The sequence below is a fragment of the Amborella trichopoda genome, chromosome 1 (genome assembly GCF_054954075.1).
Source record: "Amborella trichopoda isolate Santa Cruz 75 chromosome 1, AtrichopodaSantaCruz75HAP2 v2.0, whole genome shotgun sequence".
NCBI lineage: Eukaryota > Viridiplantae > Streptophyta > Magnoliopsida > Amborellales > Amborellaceae > Amborella > Amborella trichopoda.
Window position 1 is genome coordinate 46,501,718 of NC_142336.1, and position 25,813 is coordinate 46,527,530.

General features: G+C 38.7%; 1 protein-coding gene across 2 annotated transcripts; it reads right to left on the reverse strand.

Annotated features, from left to right (window-relative positions):
* Positions 1-149: 149 nt before the first annotated feature.
* Positions 150-24,338, reverse strand: ETT (auxin response factor 3). 2 transcript variants are annotated; one of them, NM_001305825.1, is given in 13 exon segments: positions 402-638; positions 740-930; positions 1,026-1,960; positions 2,064-2,223; positions 6,110-6,185; positions 6,308-6,427; positions 21,518-21,685; positions 21,774-21,864; positions 22,498-22,582; positions 22,721-22,900; positions 23,676-23,732; positions 23,835-24,090; positions 24,270-24,294. In NM_001305825.1, coding segments are annotated over 12 exon segments (2,523 nt in total). In that variant the 5' UTR covers positions 24,081-24,090; positions 24,270-24,294; the 3' UTR covers positions 402-424.
* Positions 24,339-25,813: the final 1,475 nt, after the last annotated feature.

The window sequence follows — 25,813 nt, forward strand, 5'->3', positions numbered from 1 at the left end:
ACAACTTTGAAAACTATGACCCAAAAAAGCATTTACATCGAAAACAGAAGATATGCTGATGTAGAAAGGACATTATGTCTGCATCTCCCATCCACTCCTATATCGGTGATTACCCTCCAAGCAACATCAAGTAAAGCAAACAACGGTAATAGCCAGGAGTTATTATCTCCATTCACTTCTACAATACAAACCGTTGGTAGTTCAAGCACAACCACAAGCTTCTGATCTAAATTTGTTTAAGCATAATAGAAACGATCAACTACAAATCCACATCCACCAGAATCGCTCCCTACACCTTAGAGAGGAAAGCGAATTGTAAAACACATATGTCATGGTGAAACAAGCCCAATACGGTTGCAATACTTAACTAAGTCTAAAAGTTGTCATGCAAGTAACACTTGCATCTGGCAATGCAACCATACACTTACACAGCTCTAGCAAGGCCATCAGATTCATGTTCGGACCACTGGTGAAGAGAATCCTGAGGACCACACGAGGACTTTGATGCCTCAGTGGTGGTAGTGGGAGCTTCCTCCGAGCAACTCTGAGCATCATCACTTGCCACCACTACAGGGATCATCTTTTCCACTTCATCATGCGTATATATCAGGATCTTTGAGACAATGTTACAGAATTCCCTAACATACATTCATGGGACGAGAAAAGCATCAGATCCATGTGTTTGTGCATGTGCATGTGGGGGGAGAGAAGAGAGAGAGAGAGAGAGAGGACAACTCACTGCCAAGGATCATCCCCCACCAGCATCATATCATCATCACTATCCGTGTAGACAACTTGCCATCCCTTCTTGGGATCATTTAGAAGCCCCTCCATATTGAATAGCCGCTCCAGTTCACTAATTAGATCGTCATACCCCTCGAACTTTGAGAGATTGATAGCCCTTCCCACCATGCTTCCCTGCTTGTGGACCTGCAGCAACACGGGTTTGATAAGAAGCAGAGAGAGAGAGAGAGAGAGAGAGAGAGAGAGATGAAATGGGAATGTGATTTTGAAGGAATGATTACTTTTGTGCAACTGCGGTTGGCTGTTTTATTCAAACACTGCGACTTGGACTCAGACTGTTTCTGCTGGGTCTCGCAGCTCACTGTCCAAGTCGAGGGCTGGAAAGAGCTCTTTGAATTGAAGTCATCATTCGAAGAAAGAGAGACATGTGCAGGGTCCATTGCTTCATTTGAGAGAGGAGGCTCCTCAGTTAAGGAAAAACCAAAGAGTCTGCAGCAACTGTTTCTAGCATTAGTAGCTCCATCTTTCCCATCCTTAATATCAACTCTAAAGGCATCAGTAGGAGGTGCACATACATCGGGAGCCTGGCTTTTCTTTTTCAAAGAATCACATGGGCTCTCATTTAATGGGCCTTTTGATACTTCACCACAGGCCAACAAAGAGAAATTGCCAGACGGTTGCTCCGCAATTCTTAGAGTATTGTTTATATCTTGCGGTACCAAAGGAGGGTGGAGTAAATGACTTCCTGACCCGTGAAACCTCAAAAGCGATGGTGTAGGAAATCTTGGGGTTGATGGAGAGAGAGGAAATTGGGCAGGGTGCCCTTGAAGTGGTAATACGGACCACCTCTCCCCAGTTATTGGTATAGGGTACCCTTCAAGGGTTCCAACACTTAGCTCACTGTTTCTCTCTCTATTGTTCTGTGATTTCAAATGGAAAATTTCTTGACCTTGCAAGACCTTATGGAATCTATCAGATTCTTCAAAGCCTATGCTGTTGCTACTAGAAATGAAAGGGCCAACTCCAAGTGGTGTTTGGATGGCACCTCGGACGAACTCAGATGACATGGGACTGTTAATTGAAGGGATGAATCTTCGAGATTCCAACAGTTGATGACTTGAGCTGTCATAGGGTTTGCTAAAACCCGATTTTTCTTGACCTTGCAAGACCTTATGGAATCTTACAGATTCCCCAAAGTCTGAAAACGTGCTCCCATCTGCGCAATTAACCAAAGACAGTAGGCTTACCACAATCAAAAGATCAGCAAGATTTCGATAGGCATCACAAGAGACATTCATAGAGACAAGAATGATAAATACCAGGAGGGGAACAGCCAGTTTGAATTGATGGAAGACTGATCCTGGGTCGCTTTAATCCAGTTGCTGGAGGGCTAAATACTGGAACAGACCCCAAAAGGTCGATCTCCCATGGAGAAACTCGATCCAGACGATCATTCCCGGAATCCTCATCCCATCTGACCTGTAAAAAAATGAGGCTGATTCACAAACTAATATTCCGAAAGATACCATTAAGAGTCAATGGAAAAATATTCAAAACCAGATACCAAGCCATCGAACAACAAAAACACCTTAAATGAATAAATGTGCAAGGCACAGGGCCTTCTGAGACAAAAATGAAAAAGCATCCAGATACCAAGCATGATTGTATCCGCCTGAGCTATCAGAAATAAGCAGTAATGGTGGAGAATGCAGATGACCAAGTTACACAAAATGCATTCCGACTCAAATTCAACTGCATAGCAGCTGCTCCAAAAAAGAGTACACAGGAAGTAAGGAAACCCATTCGCCACACTCACCCGTCTGCCACTGATGGCAACAATGAAGGCCACAATCATTTCATTTGCAGAAATATTTTATCCAACAATTTTTGTGATTGCCTGATTTCAGTCCATATTCATTTGTAGCATAAATATGTGCTACATTCATGGGAATAAATGAACAAATGTGTCAATTTGCATCAATGCCAAGTCTTTTTGTCTCTTCCTTATTTGAACTCCAAATTCTCCCCAATTTCTTACTTGAAAAGCTGGACTCTTCAACAAACTTTTTGCCATTATTTTAGATGGATTAATATGGGTTACTTTAAAAGTAAAACTTAGAAAAATACAAAGTCAGGAAAATTGACTGAAAAACTACATGATCAAATGATGACAAAAAATAGAACTATTAAAATTCCCCTATAGAGTTCTTTCTTATTTTGATTTTTTATTTTTATTCGTTGTCCAATATTTTTGGGACATATTTGCAAATTTTTTCAGGACTTGGATGGTGGAACCTGATCTAATCCCAAGTTCAAGTACACTTGCCACAGATCTTGACTAAGTCCTGAGGAGAGCCTAAGATTTCCACCTTCATTACAATTTGGCATTTGCAATAACGTGTTTCAGCATACAAATATAGCCTTTCCCTCCAAAACTTAATCGCAAGAAGCTTGCACCTAAGGCAGTGCTTATTTTAAATGTTGATAAGAAGTTTGCTACATGATTTTAGCATATAGTATTGCTATTGGAGGAGCAAACATGCTCAGTCACCCGATAGACTCCCTCCTACAAACACACCCCAGTTTGCTACATGATTTTCGCAATTGTTTCTAGAAATGATCTCCTATATCTGAAATGTGTTTGTGGTAGGACTAGAAATGAGTCTGAGAAATGGTTATTACTGGTACATGATCACCAGAAGTTGCAAAGCACCAGTAATACTAGAAAGTCAAAACCACTCTAATAAGGAAAAAGTTTATATAAAGCTGAGGCTCTAAACAAATAAATTAAAGCCCACCTCAAACATTTCAGTAGAAGAGGTTGTTTTGATACCCAAATATCCTTAAATTGATCATCTCAACATCAAGATGCATGGACATGAGAGAAAAATGGATTTCAAGTTTTGGAAATAATGCATCTTGTAACGCATTTTTGGACCGTCAATTTTCAAGATTTTCAAGTTTTCATAGATCTGCTCGATATACACAATTTTTTGAAGCTTTAAATTTTATAATTAAAGATAAAAATATATTTTAAGGCTATCACAAAGATTGCTAGTATTGAAACCATATTTCTCAACACTATTTTACGGTGAGCTTTACTTTGATTGTCCTCGGCTTTATACAAACTACACCCTTCTAATAATACTACGATTTGTTTATTACCAAACATAAATTTCATATGCTATTAAATTTGCTAGGACAATCAAAATAAAGGTAACCTATAAACTAGTTATGTAATGTTAATACAATAGAAATACATATCATAGAGCCTGTTTCTCATTCTTCTGGGGATATACTTCACCATTTTACAATAATGTGATAATGTGCATAGGAACGGCCATATCAGTGATACGCTTCACAAGTTTAAAATGACACACACACACATGCACACACACATACAACACAACTACAAGTACAAGCACAAGCACAATGGACCATTACCACATAACTAGCCCACCTATTTCATATCCAGACAGCATCAATATCACAGATATTTCACTTTCAGAAACTGGCACGGCTCTAACATATCCTTCTCACACCAACTCATATCCCAAGAGGTACCAACTAAAATGTACTTAAAAAACCTTATCAGTACCAAAACTCGTAGCCATACATCACCCATGTAAACTCTTGGCAACTATACCCTTACCTATAAGACTAGTACTCATCAACATGTTTTGTGGGTCGTTTAGATAGTTGTTAATAGATCACTTTGCACCCTTATCTTAACTTACAGTTTTTTTTTTGAGAAAAGTTGACTACCCTCATCTAACTTACAGTTCACATAATTATTTTTATTTTTGATCCATATCAGAATGTTGCCTTCTTATGGCCTTAGTTACACTGCTCGTTCTAGTTGCCTAGGAGGCTAACTTGGCCTAGGTGGACGAATTCAGTCTGCCTCACCTTGAGGCAGCCACCTTTTAAAGCATTGACCAACACCATGGCCGAGTATAAGGTAATGGGCTAATCGCTAATGCAGAGTGAGATCATTTGAATCTGCATAAATTTGAAATTCCCCGCATGTCTTTATTGCAGCATTAACAATGCTAAAAATTGCCACAAGTCCACTTGTTCATAAGCAAATTACACATCAAGGTTGATTACCATTTTCATGAGAGTAGCTCATGAGGGGACATAATACTCTCTCATATGTCCATAGAAATAAGATTTGAGAATTCTCCTCATATTTCCATAGAGATCGCTAAAACATAATTTGTTCACTTGCGCCATGAGATCCCAGAAGTACCAGTTTTTCTTGTTATATTCTTCCTCATTGACATTCATCACAGTTCGAGAGGAGCAGGTTTCAAATATTGTCGGCAAATTCTTGTTGGTGAAATCCTTCCTAACTGAAATTTAGAAGCGTTAGAAGGAATAGAACGGTGTCATATATGTATATTATTTCTATTTTGTTCCGATTATGTAAGCAGTCTTCTTATTTGGTTCCTCCAATATTCATCAGATATGTTTCACCGTACTTTGGGGCATTCCTACCTTTAACCCCACATAACTTGTATTAAGTAGGGCTTCATTGTTTCACCTAAACAGAATCATTTACTGTCTCAAATTTAAAGATAACTAGCATTGCTCTAAGCTATCTCAAATTAAAAGATAACTAGCATTGCTCTAAGCTTTCCAATTTCAAGATTTACTTGCAGCCAATGAGCACAAAATTCCTTTCTAATGGTACAGCTGCAAAAGCACATGATAGCTCTAATGGATTCTTCAACGAGTTGTAGAGATGGAAGCTGCAACATATTAGCAATATAGTGACTTCGACAATAAAACATAAAACATTACACTGAGTTCACTATGAACTGCTTTGTTTTTTGTCATTCTCTTTTTAACATTAGTGACTACCGCAAATGTAGAGAACAATTTTCATACTCAAGATAGAATATAAATAAATTCCAGCATTATTACTAAAAAAGTGTAACAAGAAGTTCCTAATAACCATGTCATGCAAGAAAAGTATGTATACGAGGAAAATGTAAATAGTTAGAATAAATTGCTAAATAGGAGGAGACAAGGTTTCTTATGGAACACTTTCCACTCCCATGGAGCAGTAGAAAAAATAAGAACACAATTTAAGTTCAGATTCATATTGCTGATAAATCATTGACAGATTCGAAGAAGTACAAAAAGTTGTATGGTACTGGGTGCACCAATTATGCATCACCAGAACACACCAAGTTGGTGCATGACAACTATTCTAGTACATTAGCTAAATGCATGAGCACCATGGCATTATTAGTAAGGAACAAATGAATGAAAAGTTCAGCTTAGCCAGAATGCTCCATTCTGGAAAGATAAGAGACTAAGCACAAGATGAAAGCATGCAACAAGGAAGGGCATGTACCATCAGACACCTCCACTTTGAACCAGGCCATCTAACTGGATCAATATCACCCACTCCACTTATTAATCCTGTGCACCTGTAACACAGCAGTGATTTCCTAGACTTTTAATCAAAGGACAGATTTCCCTTAAAATATCCTTTTTCCTTTTTTTTGTTTAGATTTCTCATTCAATATTAAGAAGAAGCAAATAAACAAACCTCCTCTCTGCCGCATCTTCTGTTTCAATTTTCATTTTAAATCTCATCCCAAGGGAAAACTGTTGGTTGAAGTTCTTGTAATACTTCCAATATGGTACAATGAACTCCGCAGGGCTAGCCCTACATGTTAGAACGTTGAGGTAGAGGTTTAAGAGTTAAAAAGAAAATTATTAAGAGTTAAAAAGAAAATTATAAGCACATATATAAGCATAATTGAATTAAAGGACATAAAGCATATTAGGAAACCTCACAAAATTTTATTTTCAAGCAGCTTTTAATTCGCAGAGAACATCATCAACACAATTTGATGGAAACTCAAACTTTCAGTGAGATATAGAAATGTACCACAATTGCATCTAAGAAAGTGGATTCCATTTTAAACAGATGAAATACATATGCAGGTGTGTAAGGCCAGCCTAGCTGCCTGTATCCAAGGCTGTCAACATAGTTGTGGCATGATTTTGTAATTAACAACTACATTTGAGAAAGTGGGAGGAAGAGTTTATTCGTGTGTAAGTGGGTGGAAGAGTGCGACTGCGTCGAAGGAATAATTGAGATGGGAGAGTGAGTGTGCTGGGTGGTTATGGAGAGGTTGAGTAAGTGAGAGGGAAAGAGGTTGAGTAAGTGAGAGGGTATGAAGTTGAGTACGTGAGAGGGAGAGTGATTGGGTTATGGAATGGTTGAGTATGTGAGAGGGAGAGAGGTTAAGTGAGCGGGGGGAGAGGTTGAGTGAGTGAGAGAGAGGTGTGGGTGTGTAATGATAAGGGAGAGAGAGGTGCGTTGACTTTTGGAGAAGGTGAGAAAATTAGTTTGTGGGAGGTAGTGGGGAAGGGAGTTTCAAAGGAGCAAGGGGGCCCCACCCGTTTTGCAGTTTGAAAAGAGAGAGGGAAATGTTAGTAAGGGAGAAAGTGAATGGGAGAAAAAGTGGAACCACGTGGGAGGGAGAAAATAGTGGGCTTGGAAATGTGAGTGGAGAGAGAGAGAAAGATGTGGGACATTGGGAAGAGGGAGGAAATGAGAAGAGAAAGAGAGAGAAGGGGGAGTAGAAAGACAGAGAGATGGAGAGAGAACGAGAGAGAGACATTGGGAAGAGGGAGGAAATGAGTAGAGAAAGAGAAATGGAGGAAGAGAGAGGGGCATTGGGAAGAGGGAGGAAAAGAGTGGAGAGAGAGAGAGAGAGAAGGGGGAATGGGAGGAGAGAGAAAGAGAGATAGAGCAAAAGGAATATGGAGCAGGAATGGAGTATGGTATAGGGTGCACTAAGGTGTATTTTGATAGTTTCTCACCCTCTCCAAAATTGAGCGTCTCTAGCTCATTCGTCCGACAACAATGGTAACGGTCTCCTCGCACCGACAAACTGTAATCTGAGCTATCAACTCCAAGTGCAAGGTCTGTGGGCCCAGCTTTGCCGCATACAGGTTCACGATCCCTGCTTGTATTTATTTTTATCATTTATTTTATTTTTCTTGTTTTATTTCTAAGATATTTTTCAAATCCCCTATTTTCCCTTAATCTTCTAAAATTTCCTTTTCTTTTGGTTTTTAGGGGATCTTAATTGGCAAGGCCGGCAGACGACCAAATAATTTAGTTTTGTTGTTCCATTTCTAAGATATTTTTCAAAATCCCTTATTTTCCCATAATCTTCTAAATTTGTTTTTCTTTTTCGGTTTTTAGACAATCTTAGCCAACAATGCCGGCTAACCATCAAAGAAGGGACTGCTAGGTCATTTTTCTTTCATGATCCATAATTTGATGGAACCTTCATTCTCCACCTCTGATTGACTAGTTTAAGCAATAAATTAGGCAGAAATATTATTTTTGCTGAAATTTCATGTATAAACACAACTATTAATTTTATTCAATAGGTTAGATATAATCTGGGTCTAGTGGATGGGACATTAAAGCCCCCTAGTTCTACACATCCAAAATTTGGTGAATGAAGAGCTAACAATGCAATTGCCAAGTCATGGTTATTTAACTCCATGGAATCTGATAATGTGATAGTAAGATAATCCCAACAACAGCTGGAAATTATGGGATACCCTTACAAAATCAACTCCTGCAAAAGGAAAACAGCGCACGTGTATTCCAACTTCAGCACACAATCAACAAGGAAATAAGTCTTTTGCTGCATATTTTGGTGTGCTAAAAGGGATGTGGGATGAACTGAGTTACTATGAACTGCCTTTGTGTGATTATGCAACTGAGCCTGAAAAGTATAGGACAAAAGTAGATGAAAGCGAGGTTTTTGGGCTACTTGCAAGTCTTAATTCTGAATGTCTTAATTCTGAATTTGGGACTGATAGAAATCAAATCTTGGCTCATGAAAAACTTTCTTTCCTTTGTGCCATTTATAGTCTTTTTCAACAAGAAGGGAAGGGAAGTTATGAATGACCCAACCAGTTGAGCACCCCACTTTAGCAGCAAATAGCAAAACCATCATAACAAGTGGAAGGGTAGAGCTCAAGGGCACCCCAACCAAGTGAAGCATCCAAATCAAGAAAAATTCACTGCACCTACCCCAAGAAGGATGACTATCGACAAGGAAAGACGTTGGTCTTTACATGGGCAAAATTCCACTGCTTGTACAAATGCTACTCATACAATTGATCCCACTAGTGTAGAGACTTTCCAATGCTTCGGGAGACCTGAGCTTTACAACACATCTTCATCTCCTTCTGAAGTAGCAACTAGCTTTCTCGTATTGCTACCCCCACCACAAACTGGAAATTGATTCTCGAGTTAGGCACCACATGATGGTCATCAACAATTGAACCCAAATCTTTTTCATCATCTATTTCTCTCAAAACTATTAGTTTTGCTGATGGATCAACCATCCCAGCTCTTAAAGTTAGGCAAGTAACTTGGTCCACGGTTTTTTCTTTATCAAATGATCTCCATATGCCTTCATTCCCTGCTAGTCTTCTCTTTGTTAGAAGCATTCCCCAGACTAGAAACTACTCCATAACCTTTTATCCTACACATTGCGTCTTGCACTTGTTTGATAGAATATCCACGATTTTCACGACAATCATCAAACTTGGATAGAAGTCCATGTGACAAACTAATAAAATGATTCATTCTAATGTATGGGTCCCAAACCCATTATTTCTTTGGTAGGTAACAGGTATTTGTTAGTTTTAGATTATTATTCTCGTACTACATGGATTCAATCTATTACATCTGGAAATTTGATATCTTGGTTTAAAGTTTTTCATGAAATGTTCGTAACTCACTACAGTGCTAGACTTCAAATTCTATGATCTGACAATGGAACAGTTTGTCAATCGACACATTTCTGAATAATTTCAGGGAATTCTTCATCAAACATCTTGCCCTTTTATTCCCCAACAGAATGCAGATCTGGAATGCAAGAATAGACACCTCCTGGAGGTAACTAGAGCAATCATGTTTACAATGAATGGATGTGCCTATGATTCACAGGTTAATTGTTGTATCTATTGCATCATTCACAATAAATAGGTTATTGACTGCTATTTTAGATCATGTTCACCCTCAGAAAAAATGATTGCACGTCTGCACCCCAACAATCTTTAGAGAACCTTGGGGTCATTGAGTGTGCATGCTATGTCCATCTACCAGAAAGTACAAGAAGAATTTGGAACCTAAATCAATTAGGTGAATTTTTTTTAATGGTATTCCCCCATTCTAGAAAAGATTTAAGTATTGAACCTAAAAAGAGAAAGCACTATGTTTCAAGAAACATTACGTTCTTTAACTAAACGTCAAATTTATGTAAGGATCCCACGTCATCATCTAAAATGTTTAAAGGGGAGGATCATATTGTTTCACCAATTTTTGTTACACCATAAATGCCAATTTACCACATGGATTGAGTCTCCTCCCCTTCAGACTTACAATGAAAGCTTACTCCAATTTGAGCAACATACATATCCGCAAGATCACTTGTCTTCTAACAACTCTTAGCCATCATGTCAAGACCCAAACAGTGTTGCATAGATCCGGATATGGGTGTCATGTCTATTACGTGTCTTGAGGTCTAGTACTTTGGCCAAAAAACCCAGTACGGCCCGATACATCCATACAACGGGCTATATGTATGGAAGACACTCCAAAACGACTATGGGCAAAAATGAACAGTATTTTCGCCCAAAGGCTCGACGTCGTCCGAAAAAAGATTTTTCAGACGCTTGGATTAAAGACCGTCACGGACATATCATGTCCGTGGCGGTTCGTCACGCATATAGCATGTCCGTAATGGGATTTTTTTCAAACAAAATTGACACAAAAAATATAGATTTTTCAGTTTATATATGGAAAAGTCTTGAAAACACCTACAGGCGAAGTGCTACAGTGTTTCGTCCCCGTCACGGACATGTTATGTCCGTGACGATTTTGCCTAAAAACCACCACGGACCTACAGGAGCCATGGCTGTCCCCCTATATTTTTTGCGTCAATTTGCGTGAAAAAAATCTCGTCACGGACTTGCTATGTCTGTGACAGACCGCTACGGACATGTTAAGTCCGTGACGGTCTTTAATCCATGCTATCTATATATATATATATATATATATATATATATATATATATATATATATATATATATATATATATATATATATATATATATATATATAGATGTTTTTATATTTTGTTTTCAAAATGATGCTTTTTTAAATATATATATATATATATATATATAGATGTTTTTATATTTTGTTTTCAGAATGATGCTTTTTTAAATATATATATATATATATATATATATATATATATATATATATATACATGTTTTTATTTTTTATTTTCAGAATGATGCTTTTTTAAAGCCTTATTAGTAATACAAATACTATTTTACAAGCAAGTATAATTACATTCCAAAATATATGTATAGGGCTGCCTCTCTGGGTAGTCTATTCTTTTTGGCATGGAGCCCAGTCAGTGGACTTCCTCTGCATACCTCTTGTAACTTCTTCTTTTTAATACAACAGTTAACAACATCAATATATATATATATATATATATATATGTTTAAAATTTAAAATTTAAAATAATGTTGCATAAAACATTTGACATTTCCTCTGTGTCAGTTACTAAGGTGTTTTTTCCAATTAAATAAGGCTCCACTCCTCTTGCTCACTCAATGTTTCAGAAAAGTAAACTTTAAAGCCCATTTTAATTTTTGAAAAACCAAGTTAAACCCAATTCAAATTTCAAAAAGTACGGGTGTCTTTAAATAGCAAACTTAAAGCCCATTTCAGTTTTCATAAAACCTAGTTAAACCCAATCCAAATTTCCAAAAGAATGACCATTTTCAAATTTGAAAACATATAGGAATGAATATGGGGTTCCTTGGCCAAAAGTTAAGGTCTATTGTGTGGACCGGATTCTTTTAAGCGAAGAAAAATGGAAGATACTTTATACAAAAGGTGTTGATATGTACTGATTTCTTACGAAACAACTTGACATGTATGGTCAGTGTGTTGAATGCATGTCTACCTATCGACATGTGTTGACACGAGACATAAAAGGGAGAGTGAAGTGTCTATGTAACACTAGACCCAAATAGCTCCCTATCAAATTTCTGATTTACCGATTGCATTGCGAAGAAAAAGGAATGGGAAATTTACAGAAAAATCCTATTTTATACTCAACTCCCACTTTTTGATAGCATAAATGTATTTTCATTATCTCTTCTTCTATACATTAGATTAACCTCGAATTAGGTATGGCCATACCTTTTTACCATCGCACACCTATAAAACATATTAAAAATAATTTAAACTAATAAATGTTCAAAATATCCCTATAATATTGAGGGATATTTTGGTCATTTTATTATTTTACGTTATTGTTAATATTCTTTTAGAAATGTGTGATGGTGAGAATATAAACATATCAAAATTGATCATAATCTGATGCACAGTAAAAGACATAAAACGAAAACACTTTGATCATAATTTGATGCACAGTAAAAGAGATAAAACTAAAACACATACTCTATACTATCAAAAAGTGGGACTTCAGTGTAAAATATGAAATATATGGGACTATTTTTTAATTCTAAAAAAAAATCAAACTTATTTGTGAATCTCCCTAAAAGAAATTCTCACTGCAATCAAAAAACTGCTTCCGACTCAACTATATCATCCTTGTATTGTGCTTTTCTTTCTTCTCTTGACTGCTTACAAACCAAAACCCTATTACGAAGCAGTCACTTCCCTGAAAGAAAAAATCCCATGGCAGATGAAACAAGGATGCATGGAAAAGACAAGGTTGGGACCTAATTCATTTAAAGGAAAGAAGACCAGAGGATGCAAATGGATATGCAATGTTAAACTGCTCCCAAATTATACCATTGACTTAAGTTGCCAAAAACAACCCACGGAGCACCTAGATGGACTCCCCTGCCTAGGGGAGCAGAGTGCCTTGGTAGGCGTAGGCAGGCCTCCCTTGGTGCCATGTTCCTGGGCGGACACCTAGGCCGCTTGGTGCCATAGCCTAGGAGCCCACCTAGCACAATCCCTAAATTGTCGTTGGGAGAGGGGCAAAATTCTCTTTTTTTCCCAATCTTAAGATGAAAATAGGATTTGGGGAACCTAAAAAGAGTTCAAAAATACTAGATTTCTCAATTTTTTAAAAATTGAAAAGATTTTGATGTTTAAGAAATTATCCCAAACCTTACATTTTCTTATTGGGTTCATTGTGAACTATAAAAAGAGGTTATAAGAGGAATTTTTGGGTGATTTAGAGGTTCATATTCATGCATAACATAGACGATTGAGAGCTACACAGGTTAGTAAACTATCTATGTATTTGATATTTTCTTTTTTCACAATGTCCTATATGGTTTCTAATAGGAGTGGGGATCCGAGATCAAAATATGGCTTTTGCCCAAATAAAAAAGATAAAAAAGATACAAATGAGGTGATCAATGGATTTAAGAAACATCTTGCAGGTACAGGGGAAAATGTTGTCCCATTTAACGAGATTGTTCCATTTGTATCTTTAAGAAAAACAAAAAATATTCCCAGGCTGTCGTAGAGAGGGAAAAACCAAGTAATAATAAAGAAATAGGATCAAGAAGGAAGAGTAAGCCCAAGGAAATCAACATATTGCTCACTGGATATATTAGGAGGGTTTACTTTCAATGCTACTTGTCCAAGCACCTTTCATACAATGGTGGAGGCAATTGGCCAATTTGGGGTTCCAACTCCATATGAGCTTAAGGAACCATTGCTATAGAAGGAGGCACAACTCACATTACCTAAATGTGTGGGCATGATATGCGGTCTCAATAATGACAAATACATGGAGTGATAGGAGCAGAATATGATGAACTTGAAGGTGAATTTTCATCAAGGGACATTGTTTTTTAGTCCTATTGATGCAACTAATGATATTCATGATGCACAATACATTTTACCATAATTGACAAGGGTATTTAGAATGTTGGGGTGGGGCACGTCATGCAAGTTGTAACAGACAATGCTGCAACAAGTCCGGCTACCAATAATTTGTTGCGCAAAAGAAGCATTGTTTATTTCGGACATTGTGCAAAGCACATCACATAGACCTCATGCTTAAGGCTATTGGCGAAATGCCAAGGGTAAAGGGGGCACTGAATAAGGCTAAGGTCATGACGGTGTTCATCTAGAATCACACCGTTATCCTTAGCGTGATACGCAAGGGCCACCTCTTTCCTAAGTCCACAAAGCATATTGCATATGGGAAACCAAGTGAGATTATGTTAATTTCAAAAGAGCAGTCTAGATGCAAGTGCTTTAAGCATGCTAAAGGAAAGAAAGCATGTGATGTAAATTTGTCTAAGACTTTTTTGGAGTGGGTAGTATACTTTTTTCCTTTTGAGGAGAAGTGGGTATTATACTCAATTAAAGTTTTTCATCCTCAATGAAAATTTTAGGATTGGTTGATAGTGAGGAGAAGTCATTATGGGCATTATATATGATGCACTAGATGGAGGTAATAGGTAGATAGCAAAGGCATTGGGCAATGATGAGAACAATTATGGTCCAATATAGGAGATTATAGAGAGACAATTGAAAAGGCAGCTTCATTGGCCATTGCATGCAGCTAGGTACTATTTGAACACGGATTTCTTTTATGCAGATCTGAACATTGAGAGGAGTGATGCAATTATGGATGGCTCCAATGAAATTTTTGAGAGGCTCGTTTTAGAAAGGATACCCAGGATAAGAATTTTGTTGAAGAGTTGATTTTGTATAATTGTGAATTAAAATCATTTGGGGAAGAAATGGCGATGAAACAAAAGACTGAATCTGAACCAAGTAATCTATCAAATCTGAATAACTATTTCGAGTTTCAACTTTCATAGTTTTACATTGTGTTACAGAAAATAGAATAGACTTATGGTGATTATATATAATTCGCAGGTAAATGGTGGAGCCAACATGGAATTAGCACTCCGAACCTACAAAGGAAGGCCATCCGAATATTGAGATCAACATATAGTTCATCTGGTGTGAAAGCAATTGAAGTTCATTCGAGATGGTAAGTTGGCAGTTTGCATTTTGCAAATATTATAATTTCATATTTCATATTTCATAATCAATTAATAGTATCTCATAATCAATTAGTATTACTACATTGATCAATTAATGTATTAAGAGTTACAAAATTATAACTTTATATTGAGCTTATAATGCTCTATTAGTAAACTATTAATCTAATGTAGAATTACAATATTACTTTAATTCGCTTAAGGGCCTCTCTGAATGACCATCAATCTTACATGGAGTAAAGTATCTTATCTGAAATTAGTATACTCCATGTAGTACATCCATCATATTATATATAATATTATTTAATTATTTGACCTTTTCGGCAATTTTAAACTATTTTTAGTTATTTTTGGCTAAAATGATGTAATTTTCAGCAAATTACTTCGTATGAGTTAAAAGATTTAATCCTTCTAGGTTGAGCCACAAGCACTTTTGGAAGGTATCAAAAGGTTTAACCCATCTAGGCAGAGGCACAAGTGCTTTTGGAAGGTCTCAAAAGATTTATCCCTTCTATGGGTGAGAAACTTGCGATCGAAGGGTACTCTAAGAATATAATCCTATGGTCCGAAAGAAACTTTCAAGACCCTTGTGTCTGTCTCACATCTTGGACACGATTTTCCATCTTTGCAAGCCCCTTCGAGTCAGCTCTCGTCATATCTGGTGGGAGCCAACGCAGCAGTAGATGCTCTAGCTAAGGATGGCACTGCTGTTAGTGTTGTCCCACCAGTTCCGTGAAGCCTGGTCTTTTTTTTCTTTTCTGGGTTGTAGTTTGATGTTTTTTTCTTGTTTTTGGGTTAAAATATGCTTGGGATATATAAATCTCTATCTCATCTTTCCTCTTCTTCCTTACACTTGCTTTTCCTCTTCTCTTTCTCTTTTCTTGCCCCTTAATACAAACTATCAGTGCTATCTCTCTCTACCATTATCTTAACATCATCTTGGGTTGCACTCCTCTATACACCTTGCACTCTCTTCTCACTTCTGGCCATCTCTTTGTTTCCCTTCAAATCATAACCTTTCTTCTACTTGACTACTTCTAATCCTTCTCTCTCTCTCTCTCTCTCTCTCTCTCTCTCTCTCTCTCTCTCTCTCTCTCTCTCTCTCCAGTCTCAACCTCATAACCTTCTCCTCGAACCTTCCGCCACTTGCCTCTCTCCTTTCCTTGTCTTTATTGGTGGTGTTTGAGCAGTTGTTTGTAGGCTGCCATCTACTCTTTATTGTTGAAGGCCTGAGTACCCAACTTGTGACCTGCCACCTTCCTTGTTCTTGAGGTTTGAGCACCCAATATGGGTTGCCCCCTCAACTTTTTTTGGTTTCTCGAGGTTTGAGCACCCGTCTTGTGGGCCTCCATAAAACCATTTTTTGACAACATTCTTTATTGCACAGAGCACCTGGCTTGTGGGATGCCTAAGACTCACTACTAGTGAAATACTTGTAATCTCTATATCGGTGATATATTCAGGAAAAAAAAGTTTAAAATAGCTTTTGAAAAAGATAAATTGTTAAACTACCTATAAGTTTATCTCAAATAACTATATAAGGGGCATTGCAAAACAAAAGATAATTCATTATCAGGATTAATTTTACTAAAACAGTGAATTATCAAGGATAATGAGTACATCCAAACAAGCCCTAAGTCTGAACTCTAGCTCATGCATTTTTCTTTATGTGAATACAAAGAAATGGAACAAGCTTGAGCAAAGGAGGCTCAATGATTTAGTCTTTGTCAAGTACAATTAGAGGCTAAGGGAGTGTTTCAATGATCCTGAGCAGATGTATACCACTGCATCCAAAGACATGGATGATGTCAGTGAGTAGATGGAAGATCCTAGGACTAAAGAGGTCTTCCTTGGTGAGTATATGAATTTGGATATGATTAAAGAGCCGCTCCAGGAAAAGCCTCCAACTCTGGGATGGCCACAAGATCAACGACCACCTCTGGTTCATAGAGGAGGCTGATCTGGAAGAAACAGAGGAGGGCCACTATGTTGAAAAGGATGATGATTCTGATAATGCTGGCCTTGAATCGCATGTAGGTGCTTGGGACAAAGCCAATGAGGATGATGAAGATAAAGATTGAAGGCGAGGTTCTTTTTAAATACCTTTAACGATTGAAGGCTAAATTCTTTTTAAATACCTTTTTTAATCACTTTAGTTTTATGATTTTCACTATATTGTGTTTTGGATTTTGCAATGTGTATGGAGATTTGAATCTGTGAACTATGAACTATGGACTTCAGGTTGTATTTTGTATTTCAGTTAATCAGTATTTGAGTTCTTTATGGATATATCATATCCTTGAGAAAATTACATACGGATACTACTGGGGGGGTCAATTACCAAATGGGCACTCATTTGCCCGAAATTACGAGCACCACCAGCCCCTCCCACGGCAATTTTTTTTCTAAGTTGCCTCCCTGTCCGCCAATGCAAACACTAGACAGGGGGCATCCGTTTAAATTGGGTGTGGATTTGTTATCCGTGTTTAAAATACCAGACAGCTATTTAGCTTTCCAAAACCTGCAAACCCCCTCTCTCCCTATTCTCTCTCTTCCCGCTAGATCTCTCTCTTCTCTCCCTATCTCTCGCTCACCTCTACATCGAGCTCCTCTTTGTTAAGGTACTCTGGCAATTGTGGAGCTTTCTTACTCTTCCAGCTATCAACACTCCATCTCAGAGGAGCGCCATTCTATGCATTCTCCGCTGGTTTCTGAGGTGCTTTGAGGGGGGCTCAGCGACATCGACAGCCAAGATCGCCTTTTGCTTTGAGCTTCGCTTCAGGTTGGTGCTCAGACCAAATGACTCGGCAGAGAAGATGAAGTCTCTCTGTTTCTCTCCTTGGGATGAAGAAGAATGGAGGTGAGAGGTGTCGAAGAATGAAGGTCCTGTCAAAGCCATTCTCGTTTCCTTACTCCTTTTTCCTTTGATATTCTCCAAAGAAATCCAAGGGAACTGAGGACCCCTTCCTCCCTCTTACTCTTTCTCGGACTTTCTTAGTCCTTAAGTTTCTTTCTCTCTCTTCAAAGGAATGCAACAGAGGAACCCTTCCCCTAACTTCCTCCTCAGCCTCTCTCTCTCTATATATATTTACAAGATTGGAGTAGTTCCTCTATTTCTCTCTAGAATGGTTTCTTTGACTAGGAGAAGAAGCCCAGAGTCGAAGGGTGGAGGAGAAGGTTGATTTATAGGTGAATGATGGGTAGATGAAGAGGTTTGGTGGTGGTTGTTGGGAGCTCTTCTATCTTGTCAATAGAAAAAAACCAGGAAAATAAGTCTTCGCTGAGCAGAGGTGAGCAATAAAGAGGAAGATAAGAGAGAGAGAGAGAGAGAGAGCTAGCGGGAAGAGAGAAGAGGGATAGAGAGGGGGCTCGGGAGTTTTGGAAAGCCAAATAGATATCTGGTATTTCAAACACCAGACTGCAAATTCACCCAATTTAAATGGATGTCCCTTGTTTGGTGTTTGCATTGCCGGAAACGGGGGCAACTTAGAAAAAAAAATTGCTACAAGATCGGGGCGGGGGGTGCTCGTAATTTCTGGCAAATTAGTGCCCATTTGGTAATTGACCATACCATTGATCAATACAGTGCCAGACTTATGGCCAAGGGCCTCACCCAACTAAGATGCGAATCACTCGAGTTCTTTCTATTGCAGCAAATAGGATTTGGAATTATTCAAATTGGATGTATAAGTGCTTTCTGCCAGATGGATCTTGATGAAGAAGCCTACATGCAAGGCCCACCATTGATCAAAAGGCACCACTAGGCCTTGCATTTTGCCTTAAGAAAGCCCTCTATGGCCTAAAACAGACTCCTTAAGCATGGTTTGAGAGATTCAGCCAAGCCATACATGTTGGATATACACATATCTCCTTGTATTATTCCATGCATGTAAAGAAACAAAGGCAGTTTCAATAATTCTATTATGTTGATGGTATCATTCTTACTGCGATGATACTCAAGAAATCCGAAAACTTAATGAGTATTTGCACACATAGTTAGTTATCAAGAATATGGGAGTCCTTAAACTTTATAGGCATTGAGGTTGCATGATAGAAGAAAGGGATTCTTGGATTCTTATATCCCAACATTATACCTTAGATCTCCTGAAGGAAACAGGAAGTTGGTGGACCTTCCCATTGGCTCTCTACCTGACCTCAATTTCAAACCAAAACCCATTTCGTGTGCTTTACAGTAGAAAGTGGGTAAGTACAAGTGATTAGTAGGTCACCTTATATTTGACCATTAGTCACCTTGACATCATGTTTGTTGTGGTCAACTTAGTGAGCCAAGACATGCATGCTCCACACACTAGCCATCTTGAGCCAGTCAATCGCATCCTATACTACTTAAATTCACTGTTAGGAAGGGGATACGTATGCAGATTAGGCATGATGTCATCACCATAGGCGTTCCAAGCTCTGGCCCTTTTGTTGGGGGAAATCTTAGACATGCAAAGCAAAAAACACTTTCCTCTTCATGGCATAGCAAAAACCACTTTCCTCTTCATGGTTCTATCCGCCTCTATTGTGATGATCAGGCTTCCATCCACATAACAACCAACCCAACATTCCATGAGCTCACTACCCACATTGAAGTTGTCCATCACCACATTCATGACAAAGTAACGTCAAAGATTATATCCGCACCTTGCATGAGAACCTCTGAAGAGCGTGTAGACATGGTGTAATTAGGGTTTTCACTTTCTTTATTCTATAAATATTCAAGTGGTGGCCCAAAAAAAAGGGAGAAGAAGATTATCCCTTTATTTTATTTTATTTTATTATTTTCCCTCTTCTATGCATCAAGACATGTTCACTAAAGGAGTTGGGTAGGGAAAGTTCTAAGATGTTCACTAAAGGAGTTGGGCAGGGAAAGTTCTAAGAACTTATTAGCATGTTGGGCATCCATGATATTCACACACCAACTTATGGGGGAGTCTAGAAAGGTGTGACCCATAAGGGCATATTTTTCCGTACTTTGTTCCTGCTGTATCTATCTATAGCTCATATAAGGACTGAAGTGTGCAATTTTAAAAGTCTTGGGGCAGATTTGTAAATGCAACAAATAGAAAATATATGAAATGGTGCTAGAAGGGAAGTTGTTCCATTCCTTTTTTGTTTTGTTTCTCTCACATCAAACAATCTATTATAACAGATCAGATATTGAAGAATTCAAGGGTATCTGAACTTCATATGGGAACACTAGTTGGTGGTGGCCCACAAGTCCCTTGAGATCAGTTAGGAACTTAGGAATGATTCCAATTTGACAGGGCTTGTTTTGTACACCAAGCCCATCTGTGGTGGGAAGCACTTAAGAGGGATAAGGTTAGGATGGTACAACCGATCTCTCCATGCCCAGTGGGACACTGTGATGCATCACAGTTCAACACACAAACTTCTTTCCAGAGTAACATCTCTCTGGATCTTTTCTTGGTCTTTCCAGCCCATCACTGGTTCGAGGAGCTTCGCTTAACATAATATGGTAGGCGGTAGGCAAACAGTGCGTGCTAGCATCACTAGAGGCTCAATGACAATGGAGATCTGGGGCCCTTGGAGCTCCAACAAGCCAACTCAGATACCAACATGCTGACCTGCAAGAGGGGAAAGAGTGCAAAGTGGGGCTCTTAGTTAATGGCCATCCATCACTTCTTCCGCGTATAAATCTCTGTATTCTGTACTTTGTAGTAACTATCTGTACATTCTCTTGTTGTTGGCACCTGGTGCAACAATGTTGCAATGTCCATTGAACATGAGCAATGGTTTTGGAATTGTAATATAGTGGAAAGGCTTCAGGCCAGATACCACCAATATTATGAAGAAATCAGAGTCATTTTATGTCAAGTGCCAACATTGATTATATAATAATGGATAAGTATAAAATAAAACAGTATATCCTTCGTACAAAGTCACAATCATCCTTAGCCTTTTGATGTGAAGTCAGATGGGTGGAGGTTTTGCTATCGACGCACTCAAAGTCAGTTTTTTTCAAAATTTGTGACACACTCAAGCCTCATGATTTCACATCTGACAGCTTAATATGATTATGTTCTTCTCTCATAATAATTAAATATCCAAATATATGTGTGTGTTTGCGTTATATGTGTGATAAAGGTGTGTGTGTTTGCATATCAGTGGAATAAAGACTACCTTTGTGGATCAATAATACAATTCATTCACTGAAGACTTTTTGGGAATTAGAGCTCACTAATAGCTGCCGTCTATACTTAAAGGCCCTAGGTCTCTAATAAAAAACGATATAAAAATTTAAGGACATAAGCTCTGCTTATCATTCCCAAAAAACCTCAATTAAAAAAGACATTTGAGAATATAAAATATATAATTCAGTATCCTCTGATAGAACAAAGAATCAACCTTGTAACAAGCATTTGAACTCGGTATAAGCATCAACCAAGTGTCACATGTCATTTTGGTCACTGCACTGGCCACCACAGTGGCCTTGATATCCCCCATCTAAAGAGCAGACGTTTAGAATGGATGTTCGTGTAGCCATGTAGAAATGTTTCAGTGACATCAGACTAATGATACCAACCGATTAAAGAGATACATTATCAAATGAGTAAAGAGGACAGTTTTCATTATCCATTTAAAATTCCAGCCATAAGAAACACCATGCAACTTTAAATGCCACTGTAACCTAAACGACACCAAGCTACTAGTAATATACCTTGGATTGTAGGAAACATGAAACACACTCTTTGTAGATACAGCTTTGGAAACTGCAGCAAAAGTGCTTCCACTTAAGTTCTGGCTAAGGAGGGCCAAAGAAGGGACAGAACCTCCTCTTGGTCGACCCGCTCTCCGAATCCCTAACCTCAACTCACCACTTTCGCCCCTGAGATAAGAAATTTATTACTTCTGTAGAATTTAAAATTGAGAAAGTACATTTAAGAAAGTACCAACAAACCAGACAATTAGTGTACCTTAAGAAAAGTACAGCATCCCCAGCGACCAGCTTCTTCTGATTGACAAAAACACTCCACCCAGTAGTGAGCAAGTGCCTGCGTGGCTGACCTGTAAAAGAGATCAGACCTTTACATTCTCTTTATGGAGGGAAAAATCTATCAAAGCATCCCAACATCACCATCATCGCACCCGAGCCTCATCCCATCCTAACATTATTTTGAGAAAACCAAGAAATCAAACTTCTTGGATGACTTTAACTATCAGTTTTTTAGGAATTTTCAGGGAATGATAGTGCCAGAAAAATCTGCAAGGAATTAGACGATGTTACTTGGTTTGTGTCAGGGTCGTAGAGAGAAGAAGAGCGAACATAACACATAAATTCAACAATATGGAAAGGCTATGCAGTAATTGAGCTTAACAAAGTAACCAGTGCATTAAATACAGCTTTGAGCCTACACCAAATAAAAAAAAGTACGGCTCTGAGGCCACACAAAGTCAAAATTCGTTCCCTTCTAAAAAAAGTTAATACACATAATAAAAGTGACCCTATCACAAGTTATCAGAATAAACTACAATTAGTGGGTCTGATGATCATCCATAAAACATTGTTCTAGAAATAGAATGTCTGAAATATTTGTCTTCCCCCTCATGCCACGTGATGGAGATATCTTCCTAATGCTCACCGCCATATAAATGACACAACTTTAGCTCAAACCCAACAATAAAACATACAGAACATACCCCTGTAAATATGCCGAAACTTCCATTCAAAGCCATGCAAATCTTTTGCAACAAGCTCTTGAGAAGGCCTTTGCTGTTTATAATCCTGCGATAAAAAACAAATAGAATATGCTTAAGAAAAAAAGTAAAGAAGAAGATGAAAATAAAGTAGCATATTTTAAAGAAAAAAATAGAAGAAGAAAAAGAGGAAGAGAAGCCCAAAAAAGAACAATAAAGAACTTACAAGAGGAGGGAAACAGTCCTCTGCTGCTCGGCGTGGGACTGAAAAGCCTCCGTGAGTGCTTGTATCAGAGGCAGTGAGTGTCTTACAAAACATATGCGGAGTCGCTGACCTACTCACAAACTCGAACTCTTCTTCACCATCTTCTCGTACCTCTTCCTCAGGCAAGCCTTTCTCCACAGGCTATCCAAAAAAGTTGACAACAAGTATAAATGGAACAGAATAACATTGTGATATAAGAAAGATCTCGTAGCAATTCAATAGGTAAGGAGCGGAAAGCCATCAAATGAACAATGAAAGAGAAGAGGATGGCCATGATCTCGAGAAGCAACAACACAAAACAACATAAGATACCAGCAAAAAGGAAAATGTAAAAGAACATGAGAGGGAGAAATGCGCAATGGAACTGAAAGGGAGGCTTATAAGCAGAAGAGAGGCCAATACCCCCAGTACTATGGTTTTTCCAGCAGCTAAAGATCAATGGAAAGAGAGATTTATGACTGAGAGTGAGATGAACACCTCACCCCAATGTTTAAAACTCCTATAATTGAATGGACTCAGAAGTTTATAATTATGAGAGCGGGAAACAATCTCTGCAGCTGTAGATAAGAGAGAGAGAGAGAGAGAGAGAGAGAGAGAGTGAGAGCGATGATGGAAAGTAAAGTTCATTAGGGATGAACATCCATAACAGTGACTTTTAGTCCTTTCATTTGCACCATAAGCTCCAGATCTAACTCAGAAGCTCAAAGAGAGAGAGAGAGAGAGAGAGAGAGAGAGGTTTTATCTGAAGAGGTCTATGAGAAAGTTCAACAACCCAAATCAGTCGTTTGGAACTTCTTAATTTACACGCTAATTGCGATTTCATACTTGCCAGAAAAGGAGAAGAACAGATAGAGGTCTTTCCCCGCAATTAATGGAGAAATGCACGAGTAAGAAAGAAGTCTAAAGAAGATTCTACCTCAGGTATCGGCGTCAGAGATACTTGCGCGTACACCTCATCGCTAACCTGGTCCGCCTGAAACCACAAATCCACTCTCACCACCAAGAAAATGAAGAAGAAGAAGCAGACCGGGAATAAAATGAAGAAGAAAGAAAGCCCAGCGAACAGCGAACTCACATGCAAATTCACATTAATCACACGGCAAAAGACCTGAGGCGGCAACCCCCACCCATCGCAGCTCGCCCCTGCCTGCTCCAAATGGCCCTGCGCAAAATACACCACCACGCTCCCCTTCCTCGGCAACGATATCAGAGACCCCGCGCACGCCTGCCACACCTCCAGGCACACCGTCCCCGCGGCGCCCTCCTCGGCGCGCGGCGCGTGGCCCTCCGCAGTCACCCGCCGGTTCAGATCAATGCCCATCGCTCGCCCCCACGCCCAAGCGCCACCATCAAAACCCCCCAACCAGACGCACAGTCCGCGGCCTCGAGAGCGAGGAGGCGACCATAAAAAGCGGGCGGTCAAAAAGCGACCGCCAACCCATGTACAGTTACTGTTACAGGATGGGTCTCTCTCTCACGTTATACGGCCCCCTTTGCCATCGCACGCCCCTCTGAAACTCTGATTCTCTACTGCCTCCTCTGCTTCCCTCTGATGCTTAAGCCTGCTAACACTGAGACTGACGCCTGTTATTATTGTTGGCGTTATTATTGTTACTGTTATTATTTAGTAAGTGGTATTTATCGTTATGGAGGGGACCGGGTTATTTATGGACCGCTGGTCAATAATTAGAGACCTCTCACATAACTGAGGCAGCAACGATACCCATGTACATAACGATGAGTGCGCTTGAAAATTGGACAAAAGGGGTTGATGCCTTTTAAAGCCCATTGCATCTGCGTGTCTTTCCCTTTCTCTCTCTAACTCTTCTTCTGGCCCCTTATATCAGTTAATTGAATTTTTCTTTTGGATGTTGCAATTTGAAGCAAATAGGGCTGGCAATGGATCCAACATGACCGGCGATAAGACGGTTAGACCCGACCTCGCGTCCCAGTACATGTCTAAATTGTGGACTTGAATATATGATGGAAATCATGTGTCTTTACGCATTAGGTGCTCATATTGTCATAATATTGGCAATATTTACAGTAAGACACGATTTTTATATGCCTAACTTACATATTATAGAAACACAGGCTTGGCAATAAATATATGTTTAAAATTTGCTTTGATCTTAATTATCAGAGAATATATAATATTTAACATGGAGATCGTGAATATGATAAAATAAAATAAAATTGAAAACTATAAATAATAATTATATTAAAAAAATATTTGGACTGTTAGTTACACTTGTTTTTAGATGAACCACCTATTTACGTCCATCTTTAAGATATATTTCTGGACTGCATATTGTAGAAATGCAATCGAGCCCGCATCAAACAATTTTCCTTTACAATATTATTGAGAAAAAAAAAAAAGTTCATGATCCTAGGGTGGCAATGGATCCGACCAGAACCGAGACCTGACAACTAGATTTAAGAACTGAAAGGTATGGGTATAGGTCCTGATTTTAGACCTAAATACTATTTGGGTCCAAATCCAAGTACAATTGGACTGGATCCGTATGTCACCCCTAGAAACAAAGTTATTAAAACCGGACCCGATGCACTCTCTAACCGGTAGAGCAAGCATCCGAAACCTTATCCGATCCGATACAAGTACCAAATAAGAATTCAGATAAAACCGGTCAAAAAAGGCATTTGACCGGCCCTTTCACCCCTTCAAGCACCACTCCGATCCAGATAACACTTTGTGTGAACTGAGAAGCTTTTGTGACTCTTTTTGGTGGGTTTCACCGAAATTTTGGGGAAAGGTTATGCCGAAATATTAAGGGTGATTTGGGTACCATGATTCTTAGTGAAATATCAAGGAATTGTGATTTGGACTTCTTGTCGTCGTGGCGCCCTTGTCGGGTGCCGGGCATTTGATAACATTGTGACTTTTATCCCGAATGTCGGAATTCGGTCAGACCCATGTGACCCAGCACGGCAAAAATCCGCTCATTTTTTACTCCAAAAGGACAAGGAAATTTCGTAAAATACAAGGTAAAGTAGATCAAATATATTGATAGAATTTATTTGTATTTTTTATTT